Source organism: Chelonoidis abingdonii, chromosome 4 (genome assembly GCF_003597395.2).
Source record: "Chelonoidis abingdonii isolate Lonesome George chromosome 4, CheloAbing_2.0, whole genome shotgun sequence".
Taxonomy (NCBI): Eukaryota; Metazoa; Chordata; order Testudines; family Testudinidae; genus Chelonoidis; species Chelonoidis abingdonii.
In genome coordinates, this window is record NC_133772.1 from 107,472,160 (window position 1) to 107,489,240 (window position 17,081).

A 17,081-nucleotide genomic window follows, 5' to 3' on the forward strand; every position below is an offset into this window, starting at 1 on the left:
CAAAGAAATTCCAACCAATTTTCCCGTGTATTTCTATTTTAAATGACAGCACCGAGCACTTAGTTTAGGTTCTCTGAATGCTAGTTTTGACGTGTACTTATACATCTGAAATTAATATTCGGGTAATACAGAAAAAAGTAACATTAAAATATGTTCTAGCCCAGTTGATAATCTTCCTCTATCAACCTACAGAATACTATGAAAATCGAGGGGCTTGAAATTCCCGTTGACACACGTGATGTCCTCCAGTTTAACAGAAGGATCCGATAATCTTTTTACTCGATTTCCTTTTTCTTATTCAAGCTCTCAGTAACACAAGGGTATCGAAGATGTTGAGAGACCTCCGGCGCTGCTACAAAAACTGTTGATTTGTTCGCTTGTTTCCACTCCTGGCTAACTCCTTTCTCGCTCCGTTTCAAATAACAGGCACTGGTTCCTGATTCTTCAGCGTTTCAGAAATCTTTGAATTATGAGATTTAGTTCTGCGTTTTAATTTAAAAATCGGAGGGAAAATTACAACTAAGATGGCGATTTGGAGGAAATTAGGGTCTGAGGTCCTTGATGGGATAGGTTAACACTGGGCACTTTGGATTTTCAGTTACACTCAGAAAAGGGATAATGGGCCAAAAGGCTTGTGGATTTAATATATTTGTTAAAAGCTATTTCACAATATCTACTTTGTCTATTTACACCGAAGTTAACACATACCTTTCTTGAATCCCTATAGTGTTTACATCACTAACACATGCACGTCTGTTTCTCAGCTACAAACATACACTCTCCCCCCCTTCACCTGTGTCTTTACAGCCTAGTCCAGCCACCGAAGCAAAAACAATCTGCGTTAAAACGAAACGCGCCCCCAGCAAAGTAGTTCCCCTGCCTGTTCTGTAAGGATGAAAGCTGCAGGAAAAAGCTGAAGTGATGCGTTTGCGCCTGTGTGTGTGTAAAATGAAATACAGATTTATAAAAAAAAAGTTAATTCAAACTACACTCCGGACACAATAAACTACCATTTTATTTTGATTATAAATAAGGTGACTGTACTTTCCTTAAAATACAAGTACATAAAACTTGGTAGAAATGATCTTTGTGCAAGTTATTAAAACTGGACACGCTTTAAAACGGTTGCATTTGCTAACCTGTCAGTGGGCCAGTCGTTAGTTTATTTCTAACAACCTTAGACATTTAACTTCTCTTAAATGCCTTTTGGAATTGCAGTGACTGCTTCTGGAATATTTTCCTTTCTCTATGAATAACCAGCCATGTGCTGTGGGCTCCCTAGTCTGATATCTGGCTAATCAATTCTGACTCGATTCCTTCATTATATAAAACATGAATATAGTTATCACGTATATTCGCTTATCACTTCTCCAGACCATGGGCCTGATCCCGCTTCCCATTGACACCAATGGGCCGAACTTCCCCATTGACTTCAACGGGCGCAAAATTTGGGCCTTTTTGCTGTTAGTGTCAGTACTTATGAGCATCCTCACATGTTTTCGGGGGTGGGGAGAGAGATCTATGGGGGAAAGCCAAGGGAAATAATCATAATAATAAAAAGAATATTTGGAATGTGTATAATTTATTAGAAGCTTCTTAGGAACTATATTTAAGCCAAATATCTACATAAGTTTACAACAGAAAGAGGAGACGTGCGGAAATAACAAACTGCCAAAGGATTTACACGGATCGTCCAATGTCCATAAAAAAGATCGAGTGTGTGTTTTGGTTTGATTTGGTTGATTGTATTTTTTTTCGTTACAACAAAATATACAGGTTACTAAAAACTATGGGGTTAGCCCAACTTTTGACAGCATTATACAGCTACAGGTTCACACCGAAAGTAAGGGAAGAAAAAAAATGCCAAGCTGTGACGAATCAATCTCTCCATCCGCGGGCCCTGGCGGCTGGGCTAGGGGAGTAGAAAGGGGGCCTTTCCTTTTGTCTGGGTGACACGAATGGTTTTTTTGGGGGGGAAACGCCCACCCACTCCCCTCCGAGAATCTCTATATTTACATGCAAGGTCTATTCGCTGGCAAAGTGTACATTTGAAATCCAAGCCTTCAGATCATGACCACTCATGGGCTCCGTTCTGCAACTGCTCCATGATTTATTTTGTTTTTATTAAATACCCATTTAACAACCTAAAAGTCACTCTCTGTCCTTCTGTGTTAGGGGTTCCTCAAAGAACCGCTCGTTAAAAAATAAAAATAAAATAGTTTGAACAGGGCAGAGAGTTGTGTGACTGGGCGCCTCTGAGCTTTCTTTACAAAAAAAAAAAAAAAATCCTTTCACCAGGTCCTACCGTAGAGCAAGGTAGAGCAGGACATGGCAGTGCCATAGTCAGAACTAGAAGAGTTTAAGTGAGACAAACTGGAGACCTGGCTCTGGAGAGACGAAGGGCTGGCTGAGTGCTGTCCCAGGTCTGGAGACTGCCCCGCACTGTTCGGCTGGTGGCTCTGATGCTGTCCCAGGCTGTTGCCATTGGTAGCCACTGTGATTGCTGCAGCTGCCTGCTGCTGATGGGTCTGGAGAGCTGCCGTCGGTGTGTTGGAGCCGGCTTGACAGGGCTTGCCATCCTTTACAAGCACAGGCACCGCCACTCTTCTGGGAGACTGCTGCTGTTGGCAAGAGCTGTTGTCCTGCTGCATCTGCTGCTGCGCAGCTTTGTCTTTGGCCTGGCGTTTCATCTTGTAGCGGTGGTTCTGAAACCAGATTTTGACCTGAGTCGGAGTGAGATGTATCATGCTGGCTAAATGCTCTCTCTCCGGAGCCGAGAGGTATTTCTGCTGCTTGAAACGTCTCTCCAGCTCGTAAACCTGGGCCTGGGAGAAAAGGACCCTGCGTTTCCTCCGCGGAGTGCTCTGGAGAGGTGCCATGCTCTTGCTAACGTCTCCCAGCGAGCTCAAGCTCCCCATGCCGCCCATGTTCATTCCAGAAGACGGCCCCATAAAGCGGGATACTAAAATCAAGAAGATCACACATTTTAAGCAACAAGGTTAGCGGCACAGGACTGCCTGGGCGAGAAACGCTTTTGGAATATTGACTCCAAAGCCAAGATCCTCTCCCCGATTAATCACCTTCCCTGTCAAAATCTATTCGAACCCCACCTAAGCCGGTTGCGTTGGTACTGGCCCACCACCGAGCCAGGCAGGGCCGTGTACCGCTGCACGCTGTGTTACTAGCAGGGAAACAGTTTGATAACGATTTATGCTTCTCCCCCCCCCCCCCCCCGTCTCTGTACTATTCCAAACACTTAGGGGGTCATACGGAGCAAAACCTTCACCAGTAACTGAGTATGTACAAACATGGGCTATCCGAGAGCTGGACATAGCGAAAGAGAAGAAACAATAGCAGTGCTAGGAACATACAACAAGTTTCCACCTTCAAACGGGTCTCACAACCCTTTCGAACCACTTTCCGTAAGAAGAAAACATCTCGCTCCGTAGAGCCTTATTAAACGAATACACGCGAGTTCCCCCTTCCACCACCTTCTGTATTAAGCAGGCATGTGGGGGGCTGAGACACGATAGGTCAATAAGTAGCTTGAGGGGTCGATTTAGTTGCGAATTATTCGGAATTTAGGTTGGGAGGTGTTTGAATGTATTTAAACGAGTTCCTTGCCCTAATGAAAATGTTTTCCGCGTCTCCGTTCTCTGTCGCCCTTATCTGCACGGTTTTATTGCAGGAGGCTTGGGAAGAGACCCCCCCCTAAGGACACAGCCACCCAAATATTTCCTCGCCTACAGTGAAATCGCTCCTATTGTGGGGCATTCCCCCGTCGGTTCTTCTTCGGCAAGGGAGTGCTGGCTCACTGGGGCCAGACACCACCTTCCCTCTCAGTGAAGCAACCCCCGAGCTGGGGGTGAAATGGAAAGCGAGAGATAGGGGCTATCGAGAAAGAGCTAAAACAGGACAGGAGCCTGGGAAGCCGAAAAAATAAAATACCGATCGTATCTATCCTAGACAGCCCTGCCGCGATCCAGCTCTTTGGGCTGACCTGGCTTCGACTTCAAGCCACTTTCCCCCCTTACTCCCCCTCTCCCCTCGTTCCAAAACCCGCTCTGTACATGGGTTCTCCAAGTCGCTATATTGGAGCTGTGCGTAAAGTTTCCCCCGCTGGTTACGGGGCTCACTTACTTGTAGAGAAGCGGGGGTCCGGGTTGGCCCCGTACCATCCTGTGGCTGAAGCACTGTTCCTCATGGTCTCCTGGTAAGGTGGAAGCTCGCCCATGTTGGCTAGGTTGCCGTTGCAGTAGCCCCCCATAGCGGTATGGGAGAGTTGGGGGACGCCTGCCGCTGTCATATGGTAGGCAGCAGTCACTGTCCCGTTGTGGCCCATGGGGTGCTGCTGCATTGCTGGCTGAGAAACCTGAGACTGCCTGTAGGCTGCCAAGGGAGCCCCCAGGTTGCTACCCTCCATGCCCACTTTCTTGTAGCTTTCCTCCAAGGGACTCAAGATGTCAGACACTGAGAAAGGAGTCGTATGCTTTGGGCTCATCGACATGATTCGGCGGCTGAAAAAAAAAAGGGGGAAGGGGAGGCAAATCTTTTTTGCCAAATATTCTGGTGTTGCCTTAACGCCGATCTTGTTGGATGTACACGTAACCGAGTGGACGAAGTCCGCCTTAATTGGATTGAGTGGAGGCTCAGGGCTGCCTTTCGTTTGTTTTAGCCAGACGCCAGGTTTTAGGCTGCCACCAGAGGCGGGGCATAGGCACTAAAGCAACAAGACAATAGAATCCTACATCTTGCCCAAGATAATTAGCTTACATGCTGATGACAAGGTAAACACCTTTAAGTTTTACTTGTCAGGATTTTTAATGTCTTTTTTTTTAAAGACCTCGCGAGCACAAGTAATTTTATTTTATTCTTCTGGGGTGGCAGCATTATGAGTGGGGAATTTTATGGCATTTGTAAAGACAAATTTGCTGAGTTAAAGAGAAATTACTTACAATTCTATTCCGACTCCTAACATTATAGCCTCAGCCTTTGTGCGGGAAGGCTAGATAGAGTTTAACATTATGGAACAAAGGGATTTATTTCCCCTCGCTTCCCCCCTCACTCCCTCCTTCCCCACCAAGTTAGACTTTAAAGAAACATTGAAAGGAGAAATCTCTCTAGAATAGTTTTGAGAATCTAACGTTCATATCTCAGGCACCATTTCCAACACTGGGCATCGCACAATACCAAGGGTCCTAGAGATGTCCAAAAGATTGTCAGGTATAAAGCCTGACTAGTGAACAGCACCTGCATTTTAACAACCTTTGCAGAGCAGGTTTCTCTATAGCATATGTTATTAATAAGTCTTCAAATGCAACGCCACAATCAGCGCCTGGTTCCTGTCTATTAAATCATCAGATCTTTTTGCCTACTTTTTACTTTGAAGAGAGATGGAAGCTTGCTTGCAAATATGTAAAGTAATGATAGGTGACAGATTGTTGAAAAATATCTTCAAACAAAATGTCATTTGCCATTTTCTAGTAGGAGCAGTGTTAGAGGCTTCCTATGGCACCGCTAAAGATGATTTCTAAGGTTATTTATGAATCAAGGAAGTTAGAGATGGAAAAGACCTGTTTGGTCATCTGGTCCATCATCCTGCCAATGAAGGTTTGGTTCCTTGAAATGTGTGATATTGTATTTTGCCCAATCTAGTTTTAAGTAAATGTAGAGTCCATTCATATTAATACATATATATGTCTCGAATAGTTAATGTGACTCAGATTATTGCCAATACTTTGAAGGAATCTTCCAACTTTTACAGTAACTACAAATCACACATTTCAGTGTCTTTTCTGAACACAACGAAAAACCTTCCATGAATTTTAACACACTGGCCCAAAGGATTGGGAACTAATTTAATAAATGGATTATCTGAATATTAAGAAAATTGCAGCAAAGATGCAATTAACCTAGTGACTTTAAAGCATCAAATGACTATTTAATAATTGTACTTGTAAATATGTTTGTACTCTACTTGTTCCTGCTTAAATATGCAAAAGTGCACTTGCTACCCGGGAATAACTAAATATCTTTGTCTAAAGTGGCAGCATAAATGGCCAGTCGCTTTGTGACTGTGCTTGATATTAGACATAAGGATCATTTTACTTCAATTGGGAGGCTCTCATTCAGTAGGCAAGAAACGGTTTAGGAGAAAGTAGGTTTCCATATGAGAATTAACATCCTTCAAGTGTAAGCCTGCGCCTTGATTATACTTTAGAGCTCTGCAAGAGGTGAGCTTTTCCACCCAAATATAATCGGTGGAACTCTTTTTCAGTCAGGCCATCAGTTCCTCTGCATCAGTTCAACTGCTTCTTTAGGCACCAGGTTATCTCCAGCCTTAGTATCGAAAAGAGGGTTCGTTGTGAGTCTGTTGTGTCGCCTATAGCACATCTTAATCTGGGAAGAATAATTTTTGGTTAGAAATGCGTCTGCTCTGGAGACGTCCTGTTTTCTTTTTCACGTCTTTAGTTCGTCTTTCTAATTACTTGGAGCATTTCCTTCGTTGGCTTTGCCAAGGGATAATTGCAGTAATCTGTCATTTTTTTTACATATTTATTTCAATGCTATCGTTGATGAGAATATTCAGTTAAAAATGCGAAGCTTTTATCCCGGATTTTCCACACAAATCTCCGTATTTTATTACATTAGCAAAGGAACAGGACATAAAAGTATATGGAAAAATACTAATTCTGCAGCATATGCAGGCAAGAATAATATATTTTTGAAAGGAGTTTACATTACATTTTACCTAATTCCAAAACCACTCAATTATTAATCCCAAATTAATTATTGCAAAAAGTTATTGTTAGTGGTAAGGAAAAAGGATATTTCCTATTCAGGATATTAGCTATGCATATGACGCGTCTAAAAATCCTCGTATTTTGCCTTTCCTACGACATATCACTGGAACCTGTATCTTTCCGAGTAATGTCTAATAGCCCGTTTAATATAGCGCGGGCTTCCTCTCTGACGGTAATTTTGCGCATACACTACAGTAGTGGGTCTTGGTGCAGGTGTGCCGTTTTAATGTACTGAAATTATTCCTTTTTCAAAAAATTTCTGGTTCATCATTCTTGTTTGTCCTCCTATTCGAACGAATGGCCTCCAAATATTCCTCAGTTAGATTAACCGGATCAGTGCGGAGGTGGCTTTGCGCTGTATCATGGAAAGGAAAGTTGATGTGAATGTTGTATGTGTCCTGCGTCTCTGATATGTATGAAGATAAAACTCGCTTTTTGTCATTGTCATTTAGCTTACACACACACACACACACACACACACACACACGGATTGTTTATTGCAAATCATATGACTTTCATACACTTTTTAGCAAAATGAGTTATCCTAGTGGAATGCTATCACTGAGCCACCCAAGTTAATTACAGCAGGGTAGTTTTCAGTTTCCTGTGCAACTATCAGGAAAGTTTGTTTTTTGTTTTCAAAGGGCCTTTCCGACCTTAGTTTTGAGAGAGCTGCCTTCAGGGCAGTTGAAATCCAGCCTTGCCGAACTCCGTGTTTGATCCTACCTCACTGCCTGGCAGCGGTATGTTCTTTTACCTGGTGATGCGGTCTACTAAAGCGCTTGAGTTAAAAGGAAATGCTGAGGAGGAGGAGGAAGAAGATAGATGAAATGCATTTCGCCTGTTGGAAGCATATTCATGAGAATGCCACCGTCTGCACCCTGTGTTTGCAGAATGCTTTATTCTCTTCTCTGCGGCTACGCGGACGGTTCTTCAATAGCTTGTGACCCCACACAATCCGTTTGATAACACTCAAGATGTGGAAGAATGGGAGGCTTTGTCAATCAAATGGTGCCAATCCCAATGCAAACGGTGCCACCAAAACCACAGCGCCTTTCCTCATCAGCTGGATTGCAGGGGCTAGGAACTCAAGGAGCAACTCAGGGCTCTCCAAATTTAACAGTGTCTTTTTAAACACTTGCTAGCATGCCTCCCAGATGGGAACCAGGTGAACTAGTCTAGGCAGTCAATCCAGGGGCTGGAAAAAAGCAGAATGTCCATACATTTCTCTGTGTGGGAAGGGGAAAGATTTCTGAGCGTTTCGGCGTCTGGTTTAACTGATTTAACGTTGTTTGATGTCAAATCAAGAAGAGTATCTCTCACTTTTTTAACATTTAGAACGAAAATGTATCGCTCTGCAGGTGTTTTTCATGTGGAAGCGGAACCAACGTAGACGCAGCGAAAACTAAGGAGCCGATTCAGCAAAGCACTCAAGTTTCAATGGGACTTCTCGCGTGCTTAACATTAAGCACGTGCTCAAATGCTTTGGTGAATCCTGCTCAAACGAGTACCACACTTACAACAAAAGGGTGTCGGAGAATTTCCTGACAGGGTGCTTGTGTCTCCACAACGGGTTTTGAAATCATAACTTGAAAAAGCCAAAGCCACCTCCTTAAGTCCCTGTTGTGTAGGCTCCACAACATTGCTGGCTGTGTAAGGTCGGTACAATTTACCCTTTGATTTACAAAGCAACAGACACACCTTAGCCAATTCCCGACCTGTCCGTGAATGATAGATGTCAGTGTCTTCCGGGAAGTGCGCATCTTCTGGGAAGTTTCCTTTGCCTTTGGGAGGAAAGGCGCTTGACGTTTTTCAGTTCGAACGAGATTCATTGCTTAGACGTGATTAACTTTGGTGGGACAGCCCCGAGTCAATCAATGCATGAGCGAGTAGAACAGTGAATTAGCTCGTTTTGCCCTCATAGGTAACATTGGATAAGAAGAATCAAAATAATTACTCTTAGAACATACAGAGTGGTGGAAATAGGAAATCACCGCCAACATAGCGCGCTGCGGAGTGTAATGGGATGTTCTGTTATCTGTATAAGGATCATTATTACTGTGCAGTGTAATAATAATTTAGTGCCATTAAACGAGCTTTGCTTAGTTTAAAAGAGTTAATAATAAAGGTAAAATTCAGATCCAGTCTTTAGAGGCGACTTCCTGTTACTATATTGCCTGCTCATTGAATAACCCTCCCACAGCCCAGATATCTGAGCAAATTAAATATGGACAGCAGGAAAAAAAGGAACGGTGAGAGAGCGCTTTAAACAGTGTAACTGAACACTGCTAGAGCACTTTACAGTCAGCTGCTCCTGAGAGGTAAGATGAAAATGGGTGTTCGTGCAAGTAAAGGTTGTTTTCCACAAACACACCTTGTCAATACTCCCTTGAAATCTATTGCCCCGATGGGAGGAACTGTCGTTAGGAACCAGCGGGAAAATCTACATCTTTCCCTCTGTCGTAAAGTCTCACTCCACTGGTTACTTCAATGAGCCCTGAGAAAGTCTAGCGGGTTGAAGTGAATGAGTCCAAATTTGCCCGGGTTTTGAGTTCCGAGGAAACGAAAGGGGAACCTTCACTTCATCGTCTCAAGAGATGAGGCTCCGTAGGAAAACGAGCCTTTTTGAGCCTGGACTCTACAGTGCCTCTTGGGTGCGGGCTCCGGAGATAACCTGTGGCTTTCCAAGAGCTGCTCTGGCCAAATGCAGAGTCCCCTTTGGCCCCACCCTGCAGGCTCATGCTCATCTTGCACCGCGCTCTCAGTGTTTGTTACAGGATTCCGTGGGCTCCCCACCTCGGCCTCAGCACGCTTATCCTACAATTCAGTGCCCATCCTCTGCCCCAAAGCCCAGGGCTCTGACTCCTCTCCTGCTATGTCATTTGCCCAGAGACCGCTGGAAGGGACCATTATTTTATGCAGATGGAAGTGTTTATAGGCGAGAGTCTCCTCTGTTTTAGGACAGATTTGGCCGGGGTGCTGGTGCCGCATTGCTGTGCCGTTACGGATTGTCCCCAGGAGACACTGACATGCCCTTTACCTAAAATGCACTTTGCAGAAGGGGGAAGAACTTCACGCGACGAGAGGGAAGGGAGAAACGCCAGCCGAGAATCAAGGGCTGAGTGGAAGCCCCTTGCAGTCTGCACAGATCAGTTCTTTATGGACAGCTTTGGCACATTAGGATCCGAGGGGGGTTATTACTCTAGGGGAGAGGGCTGTTGCCCGCATTTGTGAAGGATTTTATTTAAAAAAAGACCCTATATTTAGGAACTCATCTCAGAAAAAAAAATCCTACAACTGCCATCCTAAGCTATTTCCTCGTTAATCATTTCAAATGCTGGCAGTTCTGGGGAGCCATCCTGCAACCCCTAGTCTGGAGTGGTATATAGCTTGAGCAGAGAATGGAGGAAACTCCCCCCCCCGCAGCACTGTTAATTAGATTTGCCAGACCACTAAACATTTTAGAGCCGCTGTGGATTAAAACTCTGGTGTGCAAAACCTCCCAGGCCCGCTGGGATAAAGCTCCCAAATGGATTATGTTTCAGCAGTTAAGTTTAGGATGAAAACCAAGGGAGAAAGTTGCCAATAGGTATATATTTGCTTTAAGAAGTGGGTGAATGAAAGAGAGCAGGCGCAGGACCAAAATAATTTATTTAAGTGTCTATTTTTTGGTCACAGATCTCCGTTGATTTTAATTAAGCTTGTGAATATGGAGGGAAGTGGGGGAGGGGAAAAAGAGACCTTGTCTGTTTGACTGTTTTTTTTTTCAAGACTTAGTGGCTAAACTTATTCACCTTGCTTCGGCAAATAGTCCCATTGGTTATAATGTGAGCAAGTTTTGATTTTATAATTTAAAAAGATATTTTCTTCTCTTCAGTTACCGAAAGTATTTAACTTCAAATATGATTAAGTTTAAAAACTAGACAATAAGTTCTGCATTTCTTGCACGGATGCTGAGGTTTAAAAGTCTGCATTAACAGAAAGTGCCTTCCTTGTATTACCAACAACATCTTAGCCTATTTAAAACGGAAAGAATGAAAACAATCCGATGTCTGTTGTCACTGAGCACTGCACAGTTTCCCCTTCGCACTTTACTCAGCTGGGACAACGCAAACTACTTTTTATTTTCAGTCAGTTGTCACTTTTCAGTATTATTTAGGTGTTGAGGTCATTTCGCTCCCCAGCTGCAGTGCAGGAGCTGGCTGCTGCAAGGGTTGGATGGCAAGTGCTCTCAGAAACGGGAATGTTTGATCGTTTTAAAAAAAATCTCTTTCCATTGACATTTTGTAATCAGGTAATAGGAATATTTCTATTGATCTTGTGGTTGCAGAACTTGATTTTTTTTTATATAAACTAAAATGGAGGCCAAATTAGATCTGCCAGTGTTCCTTCAAACACTTGTCGTTTATATATTATGATCCACCTTCAGAGCTGTTACCTGCTGATTTGCCATCACACTGAACTATTTTCTTTGTTTCAAAGAACGATTCTAGCTAAAGCATTAATTACACTGATCAGATCTGAGACTCCCAAACAATCTTACATGGATCCCTGCGAAACTTGTCATCGCAGTAGAAAAGAAGCTGAAGCCGACCACAGGACTCGTTCACTGTTGACCTGTTATAATTTCCTTCTGAACAATCAAGCAATAGCTCTCTAGCAATGTCCCCGAGTTCTTCCCTTCCATCCCCACCAAAGAGTTGCTTGGGCGATGATCCTCAGGGAGCTTTAATTCAGAGGGAAAGCTCAGAGTTCTCCCACTGTGCCTTTGTATCTGAAAGTAGTTTTTGTGGTAAGTACAGACGTGTTAAAGACGGATGCTACATTTGTGCTCAAGAGGATTCAGTGCAATTTGGAGGATGCTGGGATTTTCCGACCTGCCCAGGCAGGGCCGTAGCAACAAAGAATGCTGAGATCACAAGATTCCAAGTGTGAGCGCCACATGGTACATACAAGGCACGGTCATTTATTTCTAGCATGCGGGCTTGAACTCCTTTATTCTTTCCTCTCATATTTGCGCCGTTATCATAAGCTTGGCCTCTCATGTCAGCAATGTCTATTCCTAAGTTGTTTGCCTTTTCAAGAAACGCTTCCAATAAGCCCTCGCCAGTTGTATCATGAACATTAAGAAAACCAACAAACGCTTCACGAATATTGACACCATCTTCACCGTTGCATTCATTTTTTTTGCCAATTTTAGGGGCCCCCTTCCTTGCGGGACCCCCTCCGGTCGGAGGGTACAGAGGGTGCTCGCTACGCCTCTGTGCCCAGGGAAAGATGTAGTAGGACTATCTGCTTCCTGCGGGTGCTTCCAATTGATGCGATCTATGACAGCCGCTACTGGCCACGGCGAGAACCGCAGCACTCCGGAGACATGAAGGCAGAGGCCTTGCTTGACCATTCTCAAATACATTTCATTGCATAGGTGCTGGAACTAGGGGGTGCTGCAGTACACTGCGGCTTGAAGTGGTTTCTCCATTATATACAGGATTTACAGTTTGGTTCAATGGCTCTCAGCACCCCCACTAGAAAAATTGTTTCAGCACCCCTGTTTCACTAGGGATGATTTTTTATTTAAATTCTCCTTAAACAAATTGTGGCTCAAGATAAAAACTGAGAAGCAGTTGTCATGTATAATTGTGATAATGGCCTACACTCTGCATTGCGCCTTCTGGATATTTCTCCTGATCTGTAGGAAAGGGTTAGATCCTTTGATTTTGCTTGGCCTTAATTTTCTATTTTCAACTCTCTTTCATTCAAAAAGCTCAATCTCCAAACCAGAGATAAGTCTTTTCCTCCTCAAATATCTGGTACAGATCAGCTCAGGGATCAAGAGAAGGAGGAGGTTGTTAACCTATGACCATTTATACTTTGTTTCCAATGTTCATTTCTGCAAGCCAGTAAAATATTCTCAAAATGTGCTCTTGGTAAATCCATGTGGCAAAAAATGTCTTCTGCCTAACAGTGGATTTCCTTGCTTTCCCCTTTGCTCCCTACACATATGGCCAAGCATACGTGCTGCTATTCCCACCCCATGACATGACATAATGCATCTCCCCCTCCCTAAGGGTCAGGCCTTATAGAAGAACTGGTAACTACTGTTCAAAGCTAACATATATTGCTTCCACAAAAGGAAGCTCTTTGCAGTGTCCAACAAGAATGAACTTTTTTTGGTCCTACTACCTGGCCCCTAAACAATGCTAAATATTCTTGAAAACCATCTCCTGGCAAGTTTTCTGTTAACTGACTATTGATATATAGAGAGAGACACAACACTCTGGTAAGAAACAAATTCCTCTTGCCAGTAGTTCTGCTTCTTGTACACTAATGGCCCTAGTTTTAAGTCCTAGTTTTCCGAGGGATTTACATCATACAATAAATTTTCAAGGTTATTCTTCTATTGATATGTGACAAGATCATAGAGCTAAGTGACATAATGCTAATAGGATGTACATGTGGTCAAGTCATTGCAAGCTTATATGAGAGCAGAACCTCTGTAGTCTATGCTATAAATAGAGGTGGGTGAATTGTAAAACATAACCCTCTCAGATGCTCTTAGGAGTACCCTGTCATAGGGATCTACTCTTTGGGTAATATGGTGGCCATGTTTCTCTGTTACTCTGCATATCCTCCAACATCCTAGCACAAGCATTGATATTTTCCAGCTGGCTGACATTCAGTTAATCAGAGCAAATTTGTAAAATGGTTGTATGACCCAAATATACTGGATCTGGTGGATAGGAAGAAGAATATGGCCAACTGAACTGAAATTTTTCCTTTTATCTCACTCCCCTTCCCAAGAAACAATAATTTGGAAGGGGATGGACCTAGAGAGGAAAAGTCTCCTCCAACCACTATTTTACTCTAGCAGTTGAGTGAAGGACAGGTGTGCTCCCAAAGCTGGTTATTTGTCAGTCTTGTCACCTGTTACTCTCCCTTCTTAGTAAATTAAATAATGTTAAGCAGTAACCTCTTAACATTTGTGTAATCTTCATATGAGCTCATTTCCATGAGTTCTTCTCCCTGTGGACAACTTCCCAGCACCCTAGTATAGAGGCATTTTATTACTAGTTTTGGATTCTCTGTGGAAGACTGTCCTGAAGGTTGATTTTCTGCTAAGTCGCTATATATAGCTTTCTCCTGCTTGTATGTCTCAGAAGTTTAATACATTGAGATTGTTATAGGTTATATTCTATACTGTAGAATTTTAGAAAGATCTCACCTCTCTCTCCAAATACCATCTTTGTTTTATCATTTTAAAACAGGAAATTAATTGCAAAAACAATATTAGCATGATTCATGTTGAGTAAAAGTAAATGTTAAATATTGAGTTAGGGGGCTGGTGGGATTGTTTGAGTGTTTGAGGAGAGCATGATGAATAAGGATGAAGTCATGGATTACAGAATTATCATATTTTATTTAAAAAATATGACTTTTATTTAAAAAATATGACTTTCCATGACTTTTGACATTTTCAGAGTTTTATTGTGCTAGTAGTGAGTGAGGGAACAGGTGGCATAATGGAATGGATGCCAGCCGGATGAACTTTGATTAGAAATGCTGGGTAGAGTTTTAGGGTGCAGAGCAGACATTGTCTACAAAGAAAGCATGTCCTTCTGTGGGCTTTCAGACAAATAAAGATTTAGGGCTAAAATCACTGGTACACTTTGGCTTGTTTGCGCATATCCAAAGATAGAAAACAGCCATAAATCTGGCTTAACTGGCTGATAAAACATGGATTTACTGCTGCTTTGCATTGTTAAAGTGGTGCAAAGTAGTTTAGAGTGTTTTGGTGAATCTGCTGCATTATGTCTTAACTTATTTTCTATTGTCTTCTCTATCCCATACCACAGGGACATCACTTCTCACAGATGAGGGGTCTGGAGAGGAAGAGTGGGGAATGTGGTCAGACTCAAAGATTTGGACAGGTGAACTCAGACTGGAGCCCTACACAATAGACCTCCAAGGTAGTACTTGGCAATTAGCTGAAATAAAAGAAGAAATGACAATGAATTAGGGTGACCAAAGACCAAGTGTGAAAAACTGGGACAGAGGATGGGGGGTAATAGGAGCCTATATAAGAAAAAGCCCCAAATATCGGGACTGTCCCTATAACATCAGCACATCTGGTCACCCTACAATGAATATTCATAATTTTTGCCACACTTACAATGACTTGTGACACTGTTACCCTAGTTCCTCTACATTATTCAAAATTTACCATGAAAATAGGGAGAGAAGAGATCAAAGACTGTATAGAAGGAAGCAAAAACAGAAAATCCAGGCAGCTGAGACACAAGAACAGAATGACAAAGAAAATGTATTCCATGAGACACAGTGTTTCTTAGTGGCCTCTGACAAAAAACACTGCCTCCAGGAATGAAGGCATTGGAGAATGACAAGAGTGGTGGGAGAAAATAAACTGATTTGACCTAAGGTAAGGGGCAAAAATGGGATGCTGTCCTGCTTCAACATATCTCTGAAATGAACCCTGTTTTCTTTCCCCCCGTTTCTATACATAAAATGAACTAGCTTCTCCATTCCTCTTAGTCTTTATTGCCACACTAGTATCTACCCTGGTTCTTTTGTTTATTCCACTGTCTCTGCCCACTTTGTTCTTCTCTCTGTCTCTTTTTTCTTCATCCTTTACATCTCCATGTTCTGTTTTTCCTTTATCCCTCTTTTCTATTGTCTTCTCACCTCTTTCCCTTCCTCTTTGTCCCTCTCTGTCGTTTGTGTTAGTCCCACCTGCTCCATTTTCAGCTGTTTTTCTCTTTCACAGCTTTTCTGCCTCTTCATGGTTGGTACTGCCTTCTCCCCTGCCCCTGTTGAATCTTCTCCCCATTCTCCTTCCATCACTCTCTCAATTAGCTGGTTGCAGGCCAACAGCGTAAGAATCTGGCACATGCAGCATTATGAAATTGGCGTATATTACATTACAGTGTTTGTGTGACATTGTACTTGGAGCCTTTAGGTTTGAATAAATTAGAAATTCAGGGGTTGCAACTCCAGTGAACTGAACTAACTAGTTCTGATCTCCTGATACTGTGCTGGTAGGTTTAGCTACATTCCAGTCATATAGGTAGGTAGGTACTAGCCATAAGCAAAAATACACATCCCATTTAACTAGCTGTGGCCTTCAGTTTTTTACAAGTGTCTTGTAATATCGTTATGCACATTATATTCATCCACCTGGGGGCCCATCCTACAATAGTACATAATCCATAATTCATGAGCCAGTTGTGGTTATTTTGCGTATCAAATCATTTTCTGCATATATGATGTTTGTTTTTATTTCTTGGCTATTTCTGCTCTCTTAGTGTTGATTTAGGTAATTGACAGAGAAACAAATTAATCTGTTTCGACCAAAGAAGGAAATGGAATTAGAGGAGCTATGGAAAGCTCCATTTGCTAAACACTACTTGCTGCCATCTATCACTTTGTACAAGAGTATCAGAGGGGTAGCCGTGTTAGTCTGGATCTGTAAAAGCAGCAAAGAGTCCTGTGGCAGCTTAGACCTGGTTTACACTACGCGTTTAAACCGATTTGAGCAGCGTTAAACCGATTTAATGCTGTACCCATCCACACTACGAGGCCCTTTATATCAATATAAAGGGCTCTTTAAATTGGTTTCTGTACTCCTCCCCGACGAGATGAGTAGTGCTAAAATCAGTATTACCATATCGGATTAGGGTTAGTGTGGCCGCAAATCGACGGTATTGGCCTCCGGGCGGCATCCCACAGTGCACCACTGTGACCGCTCTGGATAGCAATCTGCACTTGGATGCAGTGGCCAGGTAAACAGAAAAAGGCCCACGAAATTTAGATTTTCATTTCCTGTTTGCCCAGCGTGGAGCTCTGATCAGCACGGGTGGCAATGCAGTCCCAAATCCAAAAAGAGCTCCAGCATGGACCGTGCGGGAGATACTGGATCTGATCGCTGTATGGGGAAACAAATCTGTTCTATCACAGCTCCATTACAGACGAAAGAAGACGAAATGCCAAAGCATTTGAAAAAAAAATCTCCAGGCTACACAGTGCTGCGTGACAAGTGTGACGGAGCCAGAGACTCAAATGGATTCTCATGGAGCGGAGGAGGGATACTCGAGGACTCCAGCTATCCCACAGTCCACCGTCTCTCAAAAGTATTTGTGATTCTTGGCTGAGCGCCCAATGCCTGTGGTTCAAAACACATGTGCCCGTCGTGGTTCAGGAATAGCTCGGTCAATTACTCCCACCCCCACGTGAAAGAAAGGGAAAAAATTGTTTCTCTGATTC

The 17,081-nt window shown here is 43.0% G+C and overlaps 1 protein-coding gene and 1 long non-coding RNA gene across 3 annotated transcripts in view; one reads left to right on the top strand and one right to left on the bottom strand.

Moving 5' to 3' along the window:
• Positions 1-762: 762 nt before the first annotated feature.
• Positions 763-4,663, bottom strand: NKX2-1 (NK2 homeobox 1). The gene is made up of 2 exons (XM_032789985.2): positions 4,141-4,663; positions 763-2,962 (listed from the first exon to the last, which is right to left on the bottom strand). Exons 1-2 carry the CDS (start codon positions 4,505-4,507, stop codon positions 2,292-2,294), a joined length of 1,038 nt encoding a protein of 345 aa, XP_032645876.1. The 5' UTR covers positions 4,508-4,663; the 3' UTR covers positions 763-2,291.
• Positions 4,664-4,715: 52 nt separating this feature from the next.
• The window catches only part of LOC116830472 (uncharacterized), a 39,057-nt gene continuing 26,691 nt past the window's right edge, over positions 4,716-17,081 (top strand). For both annotated transcript variants that reach the window (XR_004375009.2, XR_012655810.1), the window contains exons 1-2: positions 4,716-4,787; positions 14,657-14,770. This is a non-coding gene — a long non-coding RNA (uncharacterized LOC116830472). The remainder of the gene's footprint in view (positions 4,788-14,656; positions 14,771-17,081) is intronic.